Below are 25,764 nucleotides of genomic sequence, written 5' to 3'. Positions count from 1 at the left end.
CTTACACAAGCCACTTCATTATGTAGATGTATCAGTATGACATTAAAGGGTTCAATAAACTCGGAGATTATTTAGACATTATGTTGGAGCATCTGAATGAATTGGAGATTCTACGTTTTAGCAACACACAGAATGAGCTGGATTTTGTGAAGCTTGTATTGGCCGCGTCACCTGTACTAAAGAAGGTGAGGATATTGCCGCGTTGTCCGTTTAATGAGGATGAAAAATCACGTATTTCAAAAATCCTTTCACGCACTCCACGGGCATCATCTGTGGTAAAAATAAAGTTGGAATCCGGTACTAGATTTTGAGATTGATGATCCTTTGCATCTTGAATTTGCTAAAATGTTATGCTTTTAAGGTTTTGAAGTTTGGGAATGAGTTTTATCAACTTTCATCTTATATTTTATTTAATAGATGACTGTTTTTATTTATTAATAAATATTAATTATATTGGAAAATTAAAAAGGTTGGAGAGTGGAGAATGATGGAGAACAATGGGTATTTTCATGGTTGAAACTAACTGGGGTGTTCGTTATTCGGTTGGAAACCGAAACCTGAACCGTAACCGAGAGAAATAGTGCCAATATTCAGGTTGGACCTCAAGCTCACAGCAGCAGACTGGCCTAATAAGTAATAAACATCAAACTAGTTTAAACTGTGGTTGTTTACTTTGTTTACGATGACTTAGTGCCTCACAAGAGTAAATATTTATATCATGACACCCAAAAATCAAAATCCCTGATAACCACATTTACACATTTGGTAATCTAATTTGTATTGCTTGTACAAACGTTTCGGTTTTTCGGTTTTTTTCGGTTTCGGTTCGGTTATAATCGGTCTTTTTTGTGTGTGTAGGCATTGCAAAAAAATTCCAAAAAATGAAAATGCATATTAGATTCAAAACACAAAAATAGGCATTTGTTAGGTGGAACCAAATGAATACTAACTTGCAAGAGTATTAGAGTTTAAAATTCAGCAAAGTTCTTAATCAAAATACACTAAAAGTTTAATTCCAATCTTCAATCTTCATCTTATTCATCTTCAAAGTTTACTTCCAATCTTCATCATCTTCATAATCTTCGTCACCATCATTGGTAGATCCTTTTGGTGTTTTGTTTCCGGTCATAGCATCTAAAAAATACTATAACTGTAATAATATTTAAGTAAAAACACATATCTGTTCAGTTCGGTTTTTTAAAAATGGAAAACCGAACCGAAACTGAAAATTCGGTTTTTCAAAAAAACAAAAAATTAACCATCGGTTAATGCGTTGGTTCAGTTAATTCGGTTTCCTGCTCACCCCTAATAGGACATGTTAAAAAAAATGTATTATTTGATCTTGTTGTCCAGAACATAAAGAGAAACCAAAACCGGGCAAAAATATTATTTTGTTGATTAATTGATTAAAACCGGACAAAATTCTTATTTGGTTATTCAGTTTGGTTATACATTTATCTTATTCGGTTTAATCTAGTTTTTAGCGATGACTGACTAAAACAGAATAAATCGATTGAGTTGAAAGATGAAGAATAGAGAATGATATGGTTCTTAGATAACAGACAATGTATAATGGAGAATGGATAGTATAGCTGATGACCTAAGGTAAGGAGTCCTAATATAATATTCATAACGTAATGGGTATGTTTGGCAAAATTAGCTAGTGGCTGTTAGTTAGAAGCTGGTGGCTGGTAGCTGTTAGTTGTAGCTTTTTAGATATATTAAGGTGTTTAACAGAGTAGCTGGAGATTTTAATAAAACTAGTTGGGTGCCCACACGGTGCGGCGAAGTGCGCGCGCAACCTGACATCAACTGTATAATCAATGTCGGTACGTGATTCACTTGATAAAGTGCACACATAACCCGAATCCAGACGTGTAATTCGTGCAAAGGCAGTAAGCATATAACCAGTGGCGAAAATCAAGAAACAAAGCTGAAATATATAGTAATTTCAAATAGATAATTTTTTAAACCAACCTCTTTTCATCTGAAACCCTTTCCGACCCGGCACCGTTTAAACCTGAAACATGTTATGACCTGGCCCCTTTCGGCTCAAAAATATACTGACACGAACCGAACTAAATTAACCATTTTGTATCGACTCGTTCCGACCCTAATTCGGTCTTACACATAACCCGAGCTTGTCTAACTCGACTTGTTGCCAATCATAACCGATAATCACGTAGTATACTAATTTTTTAAAGTTAAAGAAGTATAGTAATATTATACTCAAATTAAAGAAAATATAATGTTCTTTTTTATGATGTGATTTGTTTAAAAAAATATTAATGTTTGAAAAGGTTACGGTCTTTTAAATAGTCATGAGGGTAGTTAGTTTTGAATAAGGGCAAAATCTGTAATTATTATATAAATTAGCAAAAGTTGATGAAAGTTCAAGTACAAAATTTGTAAATTTAAATGTAAAAACTTCTAACGTTTAAATATGGAGATTTTTCTCCAAACTTAAAGCTTGAAGCTTCTTCAACTAAACAAAGTTTTTTATTAAGCATGAGCTTTTTCTTAAAAACTAGAAGTTCTTAAAAGTTCTTTGTCAAACATACCCAATACCTTGTATCACATAAAAAATATTAGGCATGCTAGTTGAACATACCTCATTTAGTGCGGCCATCCACCTCGATCTCTACCTATATAAAAAACTAGTTTATTACCTGGCGCATCGCGTCAGGGCAGTTCAAATATGTCTATGTATCTATCATATTGCCATAGTGCACTAATGTGGATTCGGTTGGTACCGACCCAAATTAAATAAAAAAATTAATCTATGTTACACAGAAAACAGTAACAACGCTCGTATAACTTATAATAAAAAACGTTAGCATATTAAAAAGTTCGTAACGGTAATGATGGATAATTCGTTCGGTAAAACCTGGCGTCGCAGTGGCAAGTCAACACGAATTTGGTTGGTATTAGTTACGTTCGTTACGGTACCAAAACTAAACCTAAAAAATAAATTTGTCAAATCAACATGTTTAAAAAAAATAGTGGCATTCATATAACATAGGGTAAAAAGAATTAACATATTTAAAAGAATGTTTATTTGGTCGATAAAACCTGATTGTTGGTTAAACCTGAGCGTTGCGGTGACAAGTCGATGCGTATTCGCTTGGTATTGGTTATGTACTTATGTTCGTATGGTACCAGAATTAAGCCCAAAAAATAAATTAGTCAAATTAACATATAAAAAATTTTAATATCTAAAACGAATTTAATTCAGCCGATAAAACCCGAGCTTTGTAGGTCTCGGGTGTTGCGGCGATAAGTTGGTTAAAGTCGGGTATTGGTAAAGCATGAGCGTTGTTGGTCCGTGGCGCTGAGATGGTGAGTCACACGAATTCTGTCAATTTCGGTTACGTTCGTTACAGTACCAAAATAAAACAAAAGGTCAATAAAACCCAATCATTGGTAAAACCCAAGTGTTTTCGGTCCAGGGCGTTGAGATGGTGAGTGTATGCGAATTCGATCGGTTTCCGTCATGTGAGTTATGTGACCGGAAATACAACAATAAAAATAATATAAAAATCGAGGTAGACCAACGGAGTGGCGTCAACCGTAAACTCGGGTGTTGTTGGTCCCGAGCGTTAGGGCGGCAAGTCTATGCGAATTTGGTTGATTTCCATCACGTTTGTTTTGGTATCGAAACTAAAACAAATAAATGACTCGGTTTTAGTTACGTTCGTCATACGATAGCTGAACTAAAAAAATATTTGTGGACTAATACGGTGTCGCCAAATAGCCCAATAAGAGTCTTGGCGACACCAAAATTCTTAATTATTATATAGTAATAATACGTCAATTCCCGAGTCAAAGACATTCAATTCATATATTAACATGCACTCAACACCTACTATTAACATATACCTATCCTCACGCTAGTGTCCGGTCATGAACACAAATTAAATCTCGTATACCACATTATGTTTTTTTTTTCTAATCTTAATGACACTCATTTAATTACCGAGTTATAATTAAGTAACTAAGTTAAAAAAAAAAAGCCAATTTGAACAACTTCACGGAATTTTTTACCAAACTAGTGTTAATGAAATAAGTATTTACCATTTTGGTTTTTCATGAAAACTATTTACTAAACTAGTGTTTTTAATTTATTTTATATTCATCTTTATTTTTAAATTCTTTTATTGGAGTTTTTTTTTTTTTTATTTAGTAAATCGATTATTTATTTTTTATAACATAATGCTTATGTCTATTTTTATCCATCAATTTTTTTATATTTTTTTATCAGTCATCTTTTCTTTTCTTTCTTTCTTTTTTTTTTGTATTTTCACTAATTGTTATAATTCTTTTCTTCTTATTTTATTTTTTATCTATTATTGTCAAATATAAAAACAAATAAATCATCTAAATAAATTCAAAATAAAATATGAAACATAAAAAGATAACCAAATATTAAAACTTAACCCGCTACGAGCCACGAGTCTCAATATCAAATATAAACAAAAATATGAAATTCAAATAATACAAACATAAAGGCAAAAATGCCAAATAAAGTTGAGTCGCTGCCGATCTCTACAACTATAAACAAATTTAAAAAAATGTGTAAAATAAATTAAATATGCTACACTGAACATATTTAAAATGAAAAGAATCCAGAACATCAGTACCCGTTAGGTTCGTTATCGTACCAGAACTTAACCCAAAAATAAATTCGTAAATGCACATATTTAAAACAAAAAAAATAACATAATTTGGTAACACCCAGACGTTGCGGTGATTATTCGACGTGGATTTGATCGGTATTAGTTAGGTTCGTCAAAGTCTCGAAACTAAACCTAAAAAATAAAATTCGTAAAATGAATATATTTAAATAAAAGCAAAAAATAAATACATTTGAAAACAATTAAAAAAAGAAATAAAAAGAATAGCAACGAGATAAAAAAAAGATAAGATAAGTTTTGTTGATAAAATATAAAAAAAGGTTAACTAATATAAAAATAATAAAAAAGAAACTCTAATATGATGATTTAATAATAAAAGGTGAATAGAAATAAATGAAAAACACTAGTTTGGTAAATAGTTTTTATAAAACACAAAAATGATAAATACTTTTTTTACCAACACTAGTTTGGTAAAAAATTCCCTTCACGTTGATCATCAAATATTATTATATCAATTCATTAGACTCACCTACTGATTATTATTTTAAACCATAAAAGCTTATAAAAATATTATGGAAACTGCCAAGTGTTTACTGTGCGATGCACGAGAGTCAAACAAACTTATCCTATAAAATCAAACAAAAGGACCATTTATGAAAAATCACAAGTGCAAGGAATAAAAGATGTTTAATTAAAGAAAATGAAGAGATAGGTCCCAGCAGAGCCCAATTGGACCCGTAAGACTCACCTTCAACAGGGACGTCTGCGTGGTTGGACCCGCAAGACTCACCTTAAACAGGGACGTCTGCGCAGTTGGACCCGCAAGACTCACCTCGAAGAGAGACGTCTGCGCAGTTGAACTCGCAAGACTCACCTTAGAGGGACGTCTGCGCAAAGACCAACTGGATCCGCAGGACCAACCATGCTCAGAGACGTGACGTCCTTACGCGCAGTACGCAAGCTGTTCCCGCAGGAAAAGCCTCCCAATGGTCGACGTACTCCGCCTGTTCCCGCAGCTGCGGATACTAGCCATCAGGGAAGGCTACCCGCGCAGCAAGGCTACACGCACAAGGCACTAACTCTTAAATAATTCAGTAATGTCACCTGGAGAAGGAATGAGCAAGCCGGGAATACTCCCGCCCTAAGCCGGGAACTCTCCCGCCCAAATGAGCCAGTCCGTACGCTACTGGAGGACCTTTTGTACTATACCTGCCAAGGTATGGACAAAAGATCTGACCAAAGCTGCGACAGCTCACTGACAACAGTACGACGAGCAGCACGCTCTACTACTTAATGTCACTATCAGCCGCTGCCTACTCACCAACCCCTGTCGGGGCACGTCCATAGCCTGCAGTTGGTGGAAAAGGAATAGTACACAGCCGGCCTGGTCACTATCAGCCACTGCCTACCCACCAACCATCAGCATGGCACGTGCGTAGCCCACAGTTGGTAGAACAGGAATACTATTCAGCCGGCTGTACCTGCTTGGAAACCTACATTCGGCTATAAATACTCCAACACCTTGGAACGGTATCATTATCTTATATCTTCATATATTATCTGATATCTGCTCTAGTCATTTCTCTTAATATACACTTATATTCAAGAGCAATCTAGTCTGATTCTCACGCCGGAGGGTGGTCACAAGGAGGTACCCCCCCTTCTCAGTGACGAGCTCACGGTATCTGTTTTGCAGGTCATCAGAAGAATAACCATCTTGCCAGACCTAACCCTCGTGGGAAACATCTATTTAACCCCCAGATTATCCGTAATCTGCCCGGGGTCGATTAGTGTTTCTTCATTGGCGCCATCCGTGCATAAAAGCTAGAACTTATTCTTTTTCAGTTTTTTCAAAACTTCTGGAAAGATGGTTAAGGTTACTCCGTTGCCAAGACCAACGAGCGACCAAGAAACTCCGGTAACCACAACCCCAGCTACTGGGGGGAACACCGGCGACTACACAAATTTTACGAACACTACCCCGGTTACACAAGCCGGGGAAAGTGCAGTAAATTTTACGAACACTACCCCGGTTACCCAAGCCGGGGCAAGTGCAGTAAACAATCATCCCCTGGGATTCATTGATACCCAGGTGGAAAGACAACAGACGAGGCTCCCCCGCCAAACACTTGAACAAGTTAAAGCGTGGGTGGAAGCACGTCAGAAGGAATTCCAAGCTGAGTTGGACGAACGCTTACGTTCCATCCAACAGGCTGACGAATTTGGAAGCACTCGACAACAGCTCAACATGAGCAGTGAGTGCGAGTACTCGGACGATGATCGGGAGGAATCCGACACCGACGCAAACCCTCGCCATAGGGCAAAAGGGAAGCGTAAGGAAACGGACTTCCAACCGAGAAGGAATTTCGGAGACACCTTCAAACCAAGGAACGCGGGGGGAAACCCACGCGACTTCTCCAAAACCTTTAGACCAACTGCTGCAAATGCGGGAACATCCAAGTTTGCAAGGGACATCGCGGAAGCAATCGCCCCGAGAAGTGCCAAACAGATGTCTAACATCGGCACTTATGATGGTATATCTGACCCAGACGATCATTTGAACAGATTCATAGAGGGGGCAACCGTCAGCAACTGGACGGAACCCACGTGGTGTTATATGTTCCAGATGACGCTGGTTGGAGCGGCTAGAGCGTGGTTCGACCGTCTACCGGTCCACCACATCTACGATTGGGCTGACTTCCAACAGAAGTTCAGCCAACACTTCAGTCAACAAAGAAAGTACACTGAGGAGCAATGGACGATCCTCAACTGCATCCGAGAGGAAGATGAGTCTTTACTAGACTTCATCACGCGCTTCAATTCAAAGAAGCTAAGTCTGGGCGCTATTAGCGAAGATCTTGTTCGCGCTGCTTTCATCCAGGGCGCGAAAGATCCAGAGCTCATCCGCACCTTAACGGGTAAAGACGGCATGCCATCCACATGAGATGCCATCATGACAGCAGCAAAACGCTTCGCGGAAACGGAAAAGCAACTGGGTAGAGATCTTCCCCAAAGCACAAACCTCTACACCCAGAAAACAAGAGAAAACAACGTCCTTACCGCCCGACTTAACAAAAAGAGGAAGCTAGGTATTTGGCAGTCAAGGGTAAACTTTGACACCTCATCCGGCTCGAACCCTCGGTTAGGCGGAAAGGACAACATGCAGTTGTCGAACCGGAACTCCAGATGGACGCCACTCACCAAAAGCGTCACCGAGATATTCGCCACTGAGAGGCTCCCATGGCCAGAGGCTCCAATTATCCGACAGCGTCCAAACGCTGATCAAAGCAAATTCTGTGACTTCCACAGGACAAGAGGCCACACCACCGAGGAATGCTTAGACTTGAAGGACATCGTCGAAGCATTTGTCAGAGATGGGACGCTCACGCACCTCGTGGCGTAATGAACGCTGAGCAGGCTAATGCGTGTTGAACCCCAGTTGGGAAAAACACGAATGAAACTGCAGCTTCAATGTTGGAGACTACATACCGCGTAAACAACGAGATTCCAAACCAAGTGCATATCGGCTCGAAAGGCTCGATGACACCCCCATCCCAAGAACATGGAAGGGAGTTCAATTACACAGGTTGCATGTAGATCAATTCCAAACTTGTAAAGAAAAGGCCCAGAGCCACTTCTAATGGAAATGATTCTCCTTACCACATTGACGCTGATGGTCTTACATTTATACTTATGAACTTTCCAGACTGATATGCCGGTATTCACCGCATAAATAAGTGGGGAAGTCGTTGCGTGTGGACGGCGGCAAAACCCGCATAAACACAAAACGGCAAAAATTTGTGAGATGACAACCTTCACGCAGGTCAGTTATAGGTAAAGTTTGGTCATCCCACAAAATGAAAGTGACGGTCCTACCCGCACAATCATGATAGAGGAAACTGAACACTAACCTATTGACAACCACGCGTCGAACGGTTAACTTATTCAAAACACTGATATGCCGGTTTTCACCGCATAAATAAGTGGGGAAGTAAGTCGTTGCGTGTGGACGGCGGCAAAACCCGCATAAGCACAAAAAACGATAAAAATTTCTAACAGATAAGGACAACCTTCACGCAGGTCAGTTATAGGTGAAGTTCGGTCATCCCACTAAATGAAAGTGCCGGTCCTACCCGCACAATCATGATAGAGGAAACTGAACATTAACCTATTGATAACCGCGCGTCGAAAGGTTTAACTTATTTAAAACACTGATGCCGGTTTTCACCGCATAAATGTGAAAAGAAGTCGTTGCGTGTGGACGGCGGCAAAACCCGCATAAACACAAAACGGCAAACCTTCACGCAGGTCAGTTATAGGTGAAGATTGGTCATCCCACTAAATGAAAGTGACGGTCCTACCCGCACAATCATGATAGAGGAAACTGAACACTAACCTATTGACTACCGCGCGTCGAACGGTTAACTTATTCAAAACACTTGGAAAATTGCTAAGTTAAACTAAAGTTTGCACGAGCGAATCATATATTGTTTATGCGGCAAAACAAGTGCCAAATTAAGCTATAATATGCATGAGCAAGTCATATAACGTTTATAAAGCAAGTCATCCAGTGAAAGTGGCAGTCCTACCCGCACAAACATTTATATTTCATAAAAAATTCAAACATTACAAGAATGGCCGGGTACCTACCCGCCTACAATAATATAAATCTATCCTAACGGTGGGAAGGGATCTCAAGGTTCAAACTTCAGGACCACTCCCTCCAAACCCACTTGTACCCGCACCATCAGTTGGCTGTGCGGTTCAAGGAAAGTCTTGAGAATGGTTAGCCCATCATCAGCAACAGCAATCTCGTTCACCTTCTCCACCACCGGATGCGGGAAGGCAGCATACTGGTTCACTGCTTGGTCATAAGCAGCTTCAGTATCCACATCTTATAGAGGGAAGTTGGAAGGCGGGATGCCCTTCTCAACAAACCCTAGACCAAGCAGGAATCCAACCTTTTCCCCATCCTCATGAGAAGCGTTGAGGGCTGCGCTCATGGCATCGTCATAAGATGTGTTCGTGAAGATCCGATGCACAACCTACAAGAAAAAATACAAAGTATCAAAACCTTTTCTAAGTACAAAGAAAAGCGTAAAGATATTATGAAGCTACGCATACCTGCGACAACGCTTCTCGTAGAAGCCATTCCTTGGTAATCAGAGCCTCCTGGAGGGCAGCTTGAGCTTTGTTACGGGCGCGTTCGGCTTCATTTTTGTTAAGGTTGGCAAGCAACACTTTCTTAGCAGCAGCCTCTTCAACGCCCTTTAGCTTACGCTCAGTGTGGTCAAGCATACCCCTCTGATCCAAGATCTCTTGGAGCTTCTTGGCGTCTTCCATGGCCAAGGCATCATGAGCCTGCTGAAGCCCCTCTAGTTTGGCTTTAAGCTCCTCATTCTCAGCGCGCAGAGGCTCAGCAACAGCTTCAGCTTTGGTGGCCCTCTCGGTCGCGTTCCGCGCAGTTTCCTTAGCCAACCGAAGCTGTTCGTTAACAGCTTGGGCAGCCTTGGAACGGGCCTCGAGACGGGCCTGAACTTCAACCTCGAGGGCCTTGAAGGCCTTTTCCTTCTCCGCAGCAATTGCGGAAAGTCTCCTGTTCTCCTCCCGGATAGCCCGCGCCTGAGCCACTTCTTGGATACGCGTAGCCTTTAACTTGTCGTTTTAACGACAAAGCAACTCGACGCGCGGCCGCATCCGGGCAAGGAGAATCCGAAGCTCATTTGTCAGCCTACCCTCCTGGTAGCTAGACATGGCTTCCCCCAACGCGCCACTTGGGGCTGCGTGACGCGCCCACTCGACGCAGTCCACAGCCGTCCGAAGGGTTGTTCCCCGGCGGATGTTCCACCGTGGAACATACACCTCATTCGAATCCGACACTGCAAAAACAAAAAGCAGTTAGGAAAAGATGATAAAAATATAAAAAGGCCAAAATAACCCTACGCACCTGTAGGGTCGACAACAGGCCGGTAGCCGCCAAACCCATCACCCGAACCTAACGGATAACCATCCAAGAGGTCAGGCAGATGGGAAGGAGGCAGAGATTGGCTAGAAGCCCCGAACATACCTGCTGAACCGGCCGGGGAAGAGGTAGTTGCCGGTGCCGGAGGCACGGTTGAAGCCGCCGCGGTAGAGACCATCGGAGGTGAACTCACAACCGTGGCCGCCGCTGCGGAGGAGCCCGCGGAAACAATCACCGCCGGCTCAGTGAAGGATTCCGTGAAGATCGCACTAACAGCCGGCGGGGATGATGTTACAGTTGGAACAGTTGCCTCAACAGGATGAGCAACTGAACCAATACTGCAAACAGGCGTAGCCGCCTGGGTCATCGCCTCGGGTAGGTTGACCAAACCTACCGTCATGGGTCCAGAACTGCTCCTCCCCGCATCACTTTGGAATGCAGTAGCATCCACGCCTGCATGAAGACAAGATATTAAATACAATGGCGGAAAGAATTGCGGGTAAGATTAGTTTACACTTACGAGTTTTCTTGAGCTTGAAGGTTCTGATAGGCGGGGACGAACCCGAGGGAGCCGGCCTCTTCACGCCGGTCACCGTCGTCGTACTGGGCGGATCGGAGGTGACAGCTGTCTCAACCTCCGAGACAGTTGTCTCACCACCACCAAGGTTCCCCGCCGCCTCCTCACTTTCGGTCTCTGACTCAGACCGGTTCCCCTGATCGGCAGTGGAGGCAACCTTTGCCTTGCCCTTCACGCCGGCAGCCTTCTTCTTCTTCACGAAGAAAGGACCATCTGTGGATTCCTCATCAGATGATAAAATTAGAGGAATTCCAGCAGAGGTTTGAGCATTGAGAGGGCGAGGGTTAAGGAGTCCCTTACCTGGCCGCCTGGCGCTCAGAATCTCGTGGCCCGGCGGGTAGACCTCCACAAACCGATCAGCCGTTTGCTCCAAGATGGGCAACTCGTTCTCGTCGAGAGCACGAGTACCCAGCCGAGCGGGACCACCGCTCTCACGCGGTTGCAGAAGCGACTGCAAATTGTTCCCCTCTGAAAATAAACAGAAAAGCAGTTAGAAGAAAAACCCTAAATCAGCAAAAAGATATGAAGCATACCGTAAGGGATAGAGTTCAAACCGTATTCGAGGACGATGGGAATCTGTGGCGCCTCTGCCCCAGCATCCTTCCATACACGGCTCATCCCAAGCATCACCATCCCAAACTCCGCAAAGCGGTAAACCGGAGTCTGGATCTGGGAGATCTTGGCGAACCATTCCGCCTCTTGGTAATTGGAGGCGTGAAGGCTAGGGAGCGCCCTCCCGTTCTTGAACGTCATCGCAATGGGGACGACGCGAGCGGAGACATAGAAAAACTCCCGCTTCAAAGAACGAAGACTGCGCTCGGTAGCGCAGATCTTCAAACCCTTGATCCGATTGACCAAGGTATACCAGCCCTGGATGCACCTCCAGGAGTAGAAGGTCATCAGGCGGTCGACGCGGGGCTCAACGCCCAGAATATGGCACACCCATTCAAAATGGCGAACCATTGCGATCGCCATCGGGTGCACCTCCGTTAGGTGTACACCGTGTCTCTCCAAAACACGTTACACAAACTTCGTCAATGGGAACCTCAGATTCCCATAGACGAAGAATGCAGCATACACCCCTATCTTGCCCTTGGGGGCATCATACACCGTCTGGTGAGACTCAGGAAACTCAGGCTCGAAAGGCTCAAGCATGAACTTCTTGACGATGTACTGGTACAGGTCGACGGAAAGAGCACACTGGCACTCGCCAGCAGTACTCTTATCATCCTTATCAGACGCGGACATCGGATTCTCGGTGTATACTTCGGACTCCTCGGCAATAGCCTCAGGATCACGAATGGAAGACATGTTTTGGAAGATGGAAAGAACGATTTCAGGAGAATGCTCGACAAAAGTTAGAGTATTCGCCGGAAATCGCTTAGAAGAAGAAGTGAAACTGTGAGTTGAGATGCAACCTCTCCTCCCTTTATATACTCATCGCAATGAATGCGATGAATTTAATGCGGGAGAGACGGAAAAGCGCAGGTGCAATGAAACTATGACACGTGGAAAAAGCAAGCTGACAACAGCTGTCGACAGGACGTGCGCCGTAAACTTCGCGGCCACGCGCCCGAAAACTCGCGCCCACGCGCCTGAAAGAGCGTCTGGAATGACCATATACTGTCACGTCGCCATAACTTCATGCACGTCCTGAAACTGTCAGAAGAAACCGTCAGACCAAGCTGACGTCCCTTCAACAGTTGGACTGTTCTTATCCTTTCACCAACTCTTCGAATTTCTGTTGGTACATGATGTCAGTAGTTCAGTATATAGTGTCTGTAATCGAGTCGTTTGGATTTGTATTTTGTGTTAAGCGAAGTTAGCTAACAAGTTCGCTGATATAGGCGAACTTGTTAGATAAGCGAAGTTAGTGACAACTTCGCCTGAACATGCCAGGCGAAGTTGTCGTGTTTATAAGGATTAGGTTACGGCTGAGTTTGGAAGCGGTCGAGTCATTATTGTACGAGGTCCTGTAATCAGTGATTGATATCACGTGTTTCCAGTTGCAATATACAACGTGTCTTTGCTTATTGTAACGTGTGTTCGATCGTGTTAACGTATATCGTCTTCTACGCTCGTAACGTCTTACGTAGGGATTCCGCACCTACGTAGAACGAGATATTCCGTGTAGATCCGGCTGGGAACCTACAACTGGTATCAGAGCGTTTGCTCGTGATTGTGTGGTTCGGGATTATCACGCGGGTGTAGAAATCGTTCCGTTCGACTATTCGCGGGACGAGTTTACCGAGTTTTTGTGTCCTACTCACCTCCCACCATCATAAACAACCCATTACACATTCACAAACCTCGTAAAATCCAGAAATCAAACCTGCAAAACCATCGTGTTCATCAGGCGAAGTTGCCGTCACTGTTTGTAGGGTTTAGGCGAAGATATAAGGTTAAGCGAAGTTATCCACAACTTCGCTTACCTTCTCAATTTCGCTTATCTCAAGCGAAGTTACCCACAACTTCGCCTACCTCACAAGTTCGCTTACCTTAAGCGAAGTTATACACAACTTCGCCGAATCAGGCGAATTTAAAAAAAAAGGGAGCGAAGTTCAGAATCAGCGAAGTACAGACTTAAGTGAAGTTATCCACAACTTCGCCTAAAGTACTGTTAAAAATAAAATTTTTATTTTTCGGGTTTCTTTGTGTTTTGTGAAAGATGTCTTCAATAAATATTACAGAACTGGTGAAGATGGAAGTGGAAGCGGGTTCAGCTACAAAGGCACCGAAGATGCTTAAGGGAACCGATTTTGTGGCATGGAAGGATAGGTTTGAGCAATATGTCAAATACCAAGATGCTAAGATGTGGGTGTGCATACAAGATGGTTACATTCCACCAACTGCTGAGTATGAGGGTCGTGATCAGATTAAGAATTACAAAGAGATGGAAGAAGAAGAAAAGAAAATGTATGAGGCTGAAAGCAAAGCTCATGCAGCGATAACAATGGCTCTTCCACAAGAGATTCTTCACACCTTCAGAAAGTATAAAACTGCTAGAGAGCTTTGGGAAGCACTTGAAAACCGTTTTGAGGGTAATGTGGGGATTCGTGCATCAAAGATTAAACTACTTAAAACCCAATTCTCGGTGTTCAAGTACTTGAAGAATGAATCACTTGATGATATCATCACTAGATATTATCATCTGATGACCGAACTCAGCAACTATTCCATTACTTACAAAGAAGATGAGATCATTGAAAAGCTTCTTGATGCTCTCCCACCGAAATGGGAGATGTACACTGTCTTGATGAGAGAAGACAAAGAGTTTGCCGACTATGACTTGGAAACAGCAGTCAACAAACTAAGAACTTTTGAACTTAACATGGTTCGTAAAGAGACACCAACTGATCAGGTTCAGGATCCAGGAATGTATGGTGCAAAAGTTAACTCAAGTTCAAGTTCGAAGTCTGAATCGTCTGCTTACTACTCAAAAGGAGACTCGGGCGCTAACTCAACACATGAAGGTCATGTATCTCTCAACATGAATGGTGATGTGTGTTTTGTAGCGGGTGGATCAAATGCTTCTAAACCTCAAGCAACCAATAGTAGTTTTTCCCCAAGTGTTTCGAACAACAACTACTCAAAGATGCCCATGAGTGTTAAATCTGCTGAACAGCAGTTTGCTCTCTATGCATCTTTCATTGCTTCGTATGAAAATTACATTCAAGGCAAGATTGTTGATCCTGCAACGTTAGACGAAGACTATGATCAGATCGATGCTGATGATCTGGAAGAGATGGATCTGCAGTGGCAGATGGCGATGATTGTGAGAAGGGTTAAGAGGTTTATGAAGAAGACAGGTAGAAAGTTTGTTGGTGAGAGACCGGGTTTTGACAAGTCAAAGGTGCGATGTTATAACTGTCAGCAGAATGGCCACTTTGCGAAGGAGTGCACAAATGAACGTGTAGAACGCAGTCAAAACAGGTCTACACAACAGAATGGGGGTGGTAGTGAGAATAGAGCCATGATTTCCAGACAAAACGGGGAGTACAACTGGAATCTGCATGTTGAGGAAGTTTTCGAACATGCCAATTTGGCGAACATCGAAGCTGTAGATAGTGAGAAAGTGACTGGCGAAAATGAAGCTTTCATGGCAGAAGTGAAAGACCAGCTCTCCGAGGTAAGTACTAAACTCCCTTGTACTAAATGTGAAAATCTGTCTGAACAATTGACAACTATAACTGATCAGTTTGTTAGTTTAGATGCTCAATTTAAAACATTAAAAGAAGATCATCATTTCACTAAAGCTAGAGAAAATAGTTATAAAGTAAAAATAAAAGCTAGTGAGAAAGATATTAGGAGTCTTAAAGCAAATCTAGCTGAAAAAATTCAAGTAATTGATCTTAGCTATGAAGTGTTAGAAGAGAAAACCAAACTAATAGCTGAAAGGGATAAACAGATAGCTGATCACCAGGTGAAAGTGGTGGAACTAAACAGGAAACTTGAGCAATTCAGAAATTCCTCCGCTATACTTGATCACCTCGTTAGTGATCAAGGTTCCCTAGTTAAAAGGGGAGGAATTGGATATCATGAAGTTCCACCACCGTACAATCATAATTACACTTATGATCCTAGTAATCAGAAATCTGTTGATGTTGATTTTGGTCAGACAGTTCCGGTTAAGGTTACTATTAAAGATCCAGAAGTTAGTAAAGGCGAAACAAGTAAGCCTGTTTCGAGTGTTAAGATTTCTGCTCCTAGTCCTGTCTCATCAAACTCGAACAAGTCATCCGAGTCGAGAGAGACAAAAGAAGAGGCAGTGCTACCAAAAGGTGGAGATAAACATAAAACAACTGAAAAGAAATCTCCACTAAACCCGTATATCCCACCATATGTGAGACAAACGGGCAGTAATGCAGCCTCAACATCTAAAACAACTATTGAAAAGAAAGTTGAACACAGGAGTTGTTTCAGATGTAATCAATTAGGACACCTAATTGCTGATTGCCCTCTGAAGCAGAGATTCAGATGTGTGAGGCCTTCGAAAACTGAGAACAGAACTAACCGTAATCACTATAATGGTAAAAATGAAAACTCATCAAAAGTTCAGAAATTGGAATAATCCTGGTTTTCAAAGAAATCAATCTCAGTTTTTCACTGCTAACAACCAAACCATAAGTAATAATTCATATAATTCACGAAGGTATGGATGGCTTCATAGTCAATCTACAAGAAGGTATCCTTTTAGGACTTACAGAAATTATTTCGATACTAACTTTGGACAGCCAAAGTACGGGATGTATCGACCCAAGACCAACAGGTCTTGGGTCCCCAGATTTTAATCATCTGCTTTAATCGTGCAGGAACAGTTGAACAGGGCTGCAAACAATCTATGGGTTGTGGATAGCGGCTGTTCCCGGCACATGACGGGTAACAAGAGTTTGTTACACGAATGGAAACCTGTTCAGGGAGGAAGAGTGAGTTTTGCTGGTCTTGGGTCCCCAGATTTTAATCATCTGCTTTAATCGTGCAGGAACAGTTGAACAGGGCTGCAAACAATCTATGGGTTGTGGATAGCGGCTGTTCCCGGCACATGACGGGTAACAAGAGTTTGTTACACGAATGGAAACCTGTTCAGGGAGGAAGAGTGAGTTTTGCTGGAGAGAGCGGTGGAAGGATCACAGGAATTCTTGGGTCCCCAGATTTTAATCATCTGCTTTAATCGTGCAGGAACAGTTGAACAGGGCTGCAAACAATCTATGGGTTGTGGATAGCGGCTGTTCCCGGCACATGACGGGTAACAAGAGTTTGTTACACGAATGGAAACCTGTTCAGGGAGGAAGAGTGAGTTTTGCTGGAGAGAGCGGTGGAAGGATCACAGGAATTGGGACGGTGACTAACGGAAAGATGACGTTAGAGAAAGTAAATTTCGTTGAAGAACTGAAGCATAATATGCTGAGTGTATCGCAGATCTGTGACAAAGATTACACCGTGCACTTTACCAAGAATGAAGCGATCGTGTTATATCCTGGTTTCAAGATACCAGAGGATTGGATTGTTATGAAGGCTCCAAGAGAAAAGAATACGTATATTATGGACATGAGGTCGACTGAGATGGCAACAGAAGAATCTTGTCTTCTGTCAAAAGCAACTGAATCGGAGTCCGAATTATGGCATAGGAGAATGGGGCATATTCATCTTCGGAAAATGAACTACATTGTCAAGAATGGGCTTGTGCTGGGTGTTCCCTTGAAGAATTTCAACTTTGAAGACCAATGCTTATCGTGCAAAAAGGGAAAGCAACACAAGAAATCCCATCACACCAAGAAGGTTAATTCAATAGTCAGTACCCTAGACTTACTTCACATGGATCTCTTTGGTCCCGTGAATGCAAAAAGCCTAGGTGGAACATCTTACTGCTTGGTGATCACTGATGATTTCTCTCGATACTCTTGGGTATATTTCCTGAAGTCAAAGGATAAAACTGTTCAGATGGTAATAAATTTGATTACCAAGGTTGAGAATATTATGAGAAAAAGAGTTAAATACATCAGGAGTGACAATGGGACTGAGTTCAAGAACTATCAGATGGAGCTCTTCTTCTTACAGAAAGGAATAGAACACCAGTACAGCGCTCCATATACTCCGCAACAAAATGGAGTGGCTGAGAGGAAGAACAGAACGTTAATTGAAGGAGCCAGAACCATGCTGGCTGATTCGAAACTTCCTGTGGTGTTCTGGGCTGAAGCTGTTGCAACAGCCTGTTATATCCTTAATAGAGTGTTAACTGTTAAAAGACTGAATAAAACATGTTATGAACTTATGCATGGGAGAAAGCCCAACTTGAGTGGTCTTGAACCATTCGGGTCCCCGTGTTCGATATTAAAGACAAATTCTAAATTTGGTGAAGTAGCCGACGAAGGAATTTTGGTCGGATACGTTGTTGGGACTCCCAACAGACGAGTCTTTAATACATCGACCAGCAAGGTTGAGGTGGTCTGTAACATTGATATCACAAGTTACAAATCACCAAAACCAAGCACGGGACCCGCTGGGGTTTTCGACTATGATAGACTTTTTAAATCTTTTAACATGCCTTACTTGGATTGTGCAGAAGTAGATGAAAGAATAGCTTCGAAGATGCTTTACGATGAGGAAGACAATGTTGTGCAAAGACCGCTGTACGATGAATGTCAGCCTTCCTCGTCAAATGCTGTCGATACCCCTGCTGCCTCTACTGAAGAGGAATTCTTCAATCCTTTTCACTCTCAACAACAATCACCCATTGATGAGCTACCTTCGAACCTGGAAGACAATCTGCAAGTCAGTGCGGTTCCGACTACGAGAGTTCACAAAAATCACCCTTTGGAGAATGTGATAGGTGATCTGTCCGACGGTGTACAAACAAGACAAAGCTTGAATGAGCACACCTGTGTTTACACAAGCATTAAAGATACATGAATCATAAACGAATGCTTGTACACCTGCTTCATCAGCCAGATTGAACCAAAGAACTATCAAATGGCTCTCAAGGACAGCTCGTGGGTCGAAGCCATGCAAGAAGAATTAGCCCAGTTCAAAAAGATGGAGGTATGGAATTTGGTTGCAAAACCGAAGAATGTGCATGCGATTGGCACAAAATGGGTTTTCAAATGCAAGAGAGATGAGAAAGGGATTATTATCAGGAACAAGGCGAGGCTGGTTGTAAAAGGTTTTAATCAGCAAGAGGGGATCGATTACAATGAGGTGTTTGCTCCTGTAGCAATATTGGAAGCCATTCGTTTGTTTTTGGCATTTGCTGCACATAAGGAGATGAAGGTATTTCAGTTAGACATGTTCCTTAACGGCAAAGTCGATGAAGTTGTGTACGTTGAGCAACCTCCGGGTTTTCCTGACCCAGACTTTCCTGATCACGTATACAAGCTAAGTAAAGCACTGTATGGGCTACATCAGGCTCCTCGTGCCTGGTACTCAACACTATCCGACTACTTGCTTGAAAATGAGTTTGAAAGGGGAAAGATTGATAGCACTCTGTTCTTCAAGAGAAAAGGAAGCGACTTTCTTCTGGTGCAAGTCTACGTGGACGACATCATCTTTGCTGCATCAAAAGTCGCCATGTGTCAGGAGTTTGAGGCCGTCATGAAAAAGAGATTTGAAATGAGTGCTATGGGTGAACTAACTTTCTTTTTAGGTCTGCAGGTTGATCAGAAGAAAGATGGGATGTTCATTCATCAGACTAAGTATGTCCATGATGTTCTCAAACGCTTCAAGATGGAGGACAGCACTCCATTTGATACTCCAGTCTGCGTCAACCATAAATTGGGTGCTGATTCAGACAACGATGCAGACGTGGACCCAACCCAATATCGGGCAATAATAGGTTCTTTAATGTACTTAACTGCTTCTAGACCTGATATTATGTTTGCTGTTTGTCTTTGTGCACGCTTTCAGGCAAACCCAAAGGAATCTCACTTGAAGGGTGTGAAGAGAATATTGCGCAATCTCAAAGGCAAACCTAAGCTGGGATTGTGGTACACGAGAGGAGGAGACTTGGAGTTGGTCGCCTACACGGATTCTGATTATGGAGGGTGCAATCAGAGTCGGAAGTCAACAACAGGTGGATGTCAGTTTCTTGGAGGCAGATTAGTGTCATGGCAGTGCAAGAAGCAGACCTCAGTCGCCATTTCAACCTGTGAAGCAGAATACATGGCAGCATCCAACTGCTGCTCCCAGGTTCTTTGGATTCAACAGCAATTGCGCGATTATGATCTGAATTTCACTCATACTCCTATTTGCATTGATAACACTGCTGCTATCTCAGTAACTAACAATCCCGTAAAACACAGTAAAACTAAACATATTGACATCCGTTATCATTTTATACGGGATTGTGCTGAGAAGAAACTGATTGTGCTCGAAAAGGTTGATACGTTAGATAATTTCGCTGATTTGTTCACTAAAGCGTTTGACAAAAATCGTTTTCAAAACCTTGTTGAGCTGAATGGGATGATCAATCCCGAGTAACCGTGTTTTTGTCTTTACTTAAAAAAAAAAAACGTCACTATTGCTTAGAATTATATCGGTTGCCTCAGTTTGAAGGACATATCTTCGGATATGTTTGGTCCTCATTTCTACTTGTAGAATATGAGGATAGCCATTAACCAGATGACTGAAAGTGACCGGGGCGGTTTATGATGTGTTTTTATTCTGTCGCTGAAAATTAATCGTTCAAACTTAGTTAGAAGGACACATACTCGTATGTGGTCGGTCCAGCTGATCCATTGGATCTTCAGGATAGCCGTTTACCTGAAAACTTCAATTTGATCAGCGCGATTGAAGTTAAAATTTTTCGGGAAATGAAATTATTTTTCAAGTCTACTACTTCGTAAGAAGTTCCTTTACTATGATTAACAGAAAATTGATCCAACCTTGGAAAGTGATAGATATACTGATTCTGTGTGCTTAACTAGTGAAGTTATAAGGCCTAAAAGACTTTAGAACAGTCATTGTATGTCATGGTAGTTTTTTATGGTGCGTAAAAGTACAAGTGATACTAACTAAATCTACTCGATTTTATGTGGAAACTCCTTATGAGTTGTGCATGTCTCCATATATATCTTTCCGTATGATAGGCAGAAAAGCGATTACCCAGTCATACACGAGCCCGTGAGTGTTCTGATTCCCGTGAAGATAGCATGTCAAGAAACTGCAGTGATCCAGATTCGGAACTTGCAGTTGTTTACTACTCTGAAGTTTGTGTAAATACTTAAAAAAAAATGTGCGTGTTATTGAGACATTCTAGAGTTCATAATGTTAAGACTTCTCAATCAAGATGTTAGAATGGGAACAGGAAGAAGAGTCTGAAGATCGAAGAGTAATTACTATTTAATCAGACACTACGGGTCGAGGTCAACTCGGGGTGACTTGGGGAAAGCCAAATACGCTTTGAGAATAGATAGGAGGCATCATACTCTCTGAGTTGTTGCCCACTTAAGTTTTGAGCTTAATTGAACCTAATTCGTATCACAGAAACGATGAAAACTATTCTAAGTCATTTACATGCTTACAACCTGTTTCTTTATGTCATAATACAGCTAAACACGGATCTGTGTGACAGTCACGTAATTAGTATGATTCCTGTTCGGATCTTTTCTAAAACATGGTAGTCCCTGTCGAGACTGAAATTTGATCCCGTGTACTTTAATTTTTAAAAGTTTTTTTTTCTCTACTTATGTAGTTGTATGATTTTATACCTGGTTACTTGGTCTTGATCGTAGCATTTAACGCTTTAAAGGATGTTTTATAACTTAATTGCAAATTGTTCAAAGAATGGGGTTAGTTTTGAAAATTTTAATATCAGCGAAGTTATCCCTAACTTCGCCTACAATAGGCGAAGTTATCCATAACTTCGCCTGTATAATTTTGACCCTATATAAAGGATTTTAATAGTCAAACAGTTCATTATTTTCAAACCGGCGAACTTATCTTCAAGAACCCTAAGCGAACTTATCGATCTACTCATCTGTGTTTTCTTTTCAGTTCTAATCCGTGAATTAAAGGTGTGTAGGGCTGTAGTGTCATATTATAGACATCTTTAACGTTAATCAAAGGTCGTTTCGACCCGATTCACGACCTCGTTTTTCCGAACCTTCAATAACCGATTTTCAAACTTACTTTCACGTCGTAGTAATCAACTGAATCGTCTAGATCTTCATAATATCATGTGTTTATCACCGAACATTCTCCAATTTGTCCAAATCACGTCGATTGAACAGTCTAATCTGTCGCCGTTTCATATTCGGCGAAGTTACAGTTTAGGCGAAGTTATCCGTAACTTCGCCTGAAGTTCAACTTCGCCTGATATTTAATTAGGTTACAGTACATGAGGCGATGTTGTGGTTAGGCGAAATTATCATTAACTTCGCCTGGCCCCTTTTACTTAACTGTTATCCGGCGAAGTTCAAGTTGAAGCGAAGTTGTTCCCAACTTCGCCCCACCTCTAACTTCGCCTATACAGAACAGATCACAACTTCGCTCATGGTAACAGGCGAATTTGTGATTTGCTTTGACGTTTATCTAACTTAGTCTGTTTGATGCAGATATGGCTGCTGTAGCTGGAGCAGGCGGTGCAGGCGGTGATGATGGAGGAGACAACCAAAGACAGTTCTTCCCGGGTCATAACATGTACATAACATTAGACCCGGAGGCGAGCGGAGTTGATGATTTCCGCGAAATCATCACGTTTCTTTTACGCTCGCGTATATTCCACGCGATTACCACAACTCTGCCGATATCCTTGCCAAACATTGAGGATTTTTGGCAGACCGTGGAATATGACTGTCTCGTCGAGCCCCCGGTGATGCGAGCAACGGTCAACAATCAGATTGTTCAGTTCTTATCTGAACAGATCCGGGCGGCTTTACGGTTTGGAGATGAGACAAGAGATGATCCGACAGATTTCGTCGCTCCATTCCGTGATGGTGCGTTTCTGAGGATGGGATACTCTGGTCCCTTGGGAGATACTCAGAGAAGGAAGGGGTTCTTACTAGATCAGTGGCGCTTTCTCATGCATGTCATGATCGTGTGCATGTCAGGGAGAAAGGCGGGCACTGATGGCATGGGAGCGACCATGCAGTCAGCGATGACTGCTCTGACTTATAATAAGCGTTACAGCTTTAGTCAGATGGTCTTCTACGAGATAGATCGACAGAGAAGAGCGATGGCGCGTGAGAGATTTATTATGTATCCAAGATTCATTCAGATGATCTTGAATCATGTGGCTCCAATGCTACCTCAGCGTCGCCCAATTAGATACGTGGAAAGTGTGAGCAAACGGATCTTCGCCCAATGCAGATCTTCCAGTGTGAGGAGCAAACCTGAGCTCCGTCCTCGACATACTCCACTTTTTGGGTACTTGATCAACCTGGAGTATGTGCCAGCTCGTGGGGACGAGTTTCGGGACCCGACACCACAACAGGCAGGAGCACCTCAAGCTATACCTGCTGCTCCTGTTGTGTCACCGGAGGAGAATGTAGACCTTGACGCTGCGTTTGGCGGTCAAGGCTTCTTTGATATGGATCGGGTGGATCCAGAGGAAAATGTACAAGTTTCAAGTGTGAATGTGACTAGGACAGCTACAACGGTGGCTAATTCTGATTCTGATGATGAGTTGGCTGAAGCGAGACGAATTCTAGTTAACCAAGAACGAGTTCAAGGGAAAAGAAAGAGAACTGATGATGACAGCGAGTCAGATTATGAAGAAGAAGTTCATCAGTTGATTCGGAGATCAAGAAGGGAATGGGCAGGTGCAGGTTCGGGAGCCGGTGAGAGCTCAAGGGTGGTACGTTTCACCCCACCCGCACTGGCCGGTATGACTATTGTTCCCTCATCATTACAAGTTACAAGGCCAAGCGCCACGGACGTTCCCGTGGTGGCTACCTCATCTGCCTTTGGCCTCCCACCCACTACATTCCAACTATCGGCTCCGGAGATTGTATCGTTGCCACCTCCAACTCTTACTCCAACGGAGGTCGTGGCACGATTTATTGAGTCGACGGTTGTGGCCACTGCAGGGTTATCGGTGACGATACCACTTGCGGTTACGTCTATGCCTACTTCTGAGGTCCCGGTTACATTGGAAATCCCTCCTCAGTACACTCAAGATATATCACATCTGAGGTTTGATTTCGATGCAACCTTATCAGACTCTGAACGAATAGCAGCACTTGAACGGGTCGTGGCAGAACAATCAAGGGTGAATCTTATCCAGACCCATGCTATTCAACGCCTCGTTGCAGAGAATCAGATACAGTCGTCCCTGTTGGTAGAACATGGCAAAATCATAGATGCTTTGAAGGAGTTCTTAGCATCTCAGGGGGAGACGAGCTGTAAAGGCGATGAGCTGAGGACTAAGAAGCGAAATGATAGAGACGATGATCCCAATGCATCGAAAGGTGCAGGTGGAGAGTTGCCAAGAACTGATCAAGCTCTTGGGACTTCCACAACTCAGGGGGAGTCGACAAGTGCAGCTGGTGGTGATGATGTGGTGGTAGTGGACGTTGAGGAGATGGATGATGAATTTGTAGGTGATGATGATGTATTACCGGTGGATGAGATAGAGAAGATTGGTGCAGAGATTGTTATTGAAAATGATATAGAAGAGGGAGAGATAGTAGAGGAGAATGTGGAGCATGAGATTCCAGAAGTCGATAAGGCAGATATGAGTCAAGAGATTGGAAATGATGAGACGGAATGGGAAGAGCAGCCAAGATGGAAAGAAGGCTATGCTCAATGGTTCGTAAAAACGAAGAAACCGGCGGTCCCTACTATGTTTAAGAAGAGTTACAACATTAGAGGCTATGCTGAATCGAGAAAGGGGATAATATGCTGGATATATGATGAGCAGTTGAGGCTCTTTGTAATTAAAAGATATGATGGCGTTCAGTACTTCAAAAGATTGTTGAGATCATTGAATACATTGCCAGAATGTGAAGTGAAAGACTTAGCCAGATTGGGGTTAATAAACAGAAGTGATGATAACATGGCTAGAGTCATTGGGAAGATTGTTTGGAAGGAAAGTATAAAAGAGAAGAAGTTCGAGCTGTTGAAACCACAAAAGGGAAAACTCATTGAAGACAAAGATAGAGGGATGAGAGCAGATGGCAAGCCTTGGATGATTATGAAGTATAAGCCGATCCGGTGTTTAAAAGAAGTGCCGATGAAACAAATGCCCAAGGATGTGCTGAAGGATCTGAAGTGGTGGTATGTAGATTGTGAAACAGCTGAAGCAGTAATGGAGGACGAAGATGAACAAGAGCTGCTGAGAGTCTATGATCCGATGCATCTAGTGAACTTGTCGCAAGCTGATCTGCAGGTACTGAATGAGAAGAAGATATTTTATATTCCTGCTTGGAAAGACGAAGCGAAGAAATATCAAAGAATTGTATCAGTTTGTGTACGTGAAGGAGTTCATGCTTAAAGATGAAGATACAAGATTGTTGAAGATTACAAGACACGTGGTTGAAGATAAAGATTGAAGCTACTTCCAAGGGGGAGTCTGTTGGTACATGATGTCAGTAGTTCAGTATATAGTGTCTGTAATCGAGTCGTTTGGATTTGTATTTTGTGTTAAGCGAAGTTAGCTAACAAGTTCGCTGATATAGGCGAACTTGTTAGATAAGCGAAGTTAGTGACAACTTCGCCTGAACATGCCAGGTGAAGTTGTCGTGTTTATAAGGATTAGGTTACGGCTGAGTTTGGAAGCGGTCGAGTCATTATTGTACGAGGTCCTGTAATCAGTGATTGATATCACGTGTTTCCAGTTGCAATATACAACGTGTCTTTGCTTATTGTAACGTGTGTTCGATCGTGTTAACGTATATCGTCTTCTACGCTCGTAACGTCTTACGTAGGGATTCCGCACCTACGTAAAACGAGATATTCCGTGTAGATCCAGCTGGGAACCTACAATTTCAAAAAGATTCAAAAAGATTCAAAAGTAAGCAGGACTTTACCCCCTTACCTTGGCAACCAAGTAACTATAAGACGGGTGCGGGTACAGTGTCAAGGCAAAACCCTTCACATACTTAGCACCTGCAGGGAATTGAAGCCAAGAATACCTCGGCAACCAAGTAACTATAAGA

General features: G+C 42.4%; 1 protein-coding gene across 1 annotated transcript in view; it reads left to right on the top strand.

Moving 5' to 3' along the window:
• Positions 1-25,764, top strand: part of LOC143575185 (uncharacterized) — a 39,215-nt gene that overhangs the window by 6,952 nt on the left and 6,499 nt on the right. The window contains exon 5 of the mRNA XM_077059623.1: positions 27-275. Within this exon, the coding sequence (XP_076915738.1) occupies positions 27-275 (249 nt within the window). The remainder of the gene's footprint in view (positions 1-26; positions 276-25,764) is intronic.

This window comes from Bidens hawaiensis, unplaced genomic scaffold (genome assembly GCF_021521415.1).
Source record: "Bidens hawaiensis isolate Kalapana, Puna unplaced genomic scaffold, B.hawaiensis_p1.1 tig00001412_1, whole genome shotgun sequence".
Classification (NCBI taxonomy): domain Eukaryota; kingdom Viridiplantae; phylum Streptophyta; class Magnoliopsida; order Asterales; family Asteraceae; genus Bidens; species Bidens hawaiensis.
This window is presented reverse-complemented; position numbering and strand designations above follow the sequence as displayed.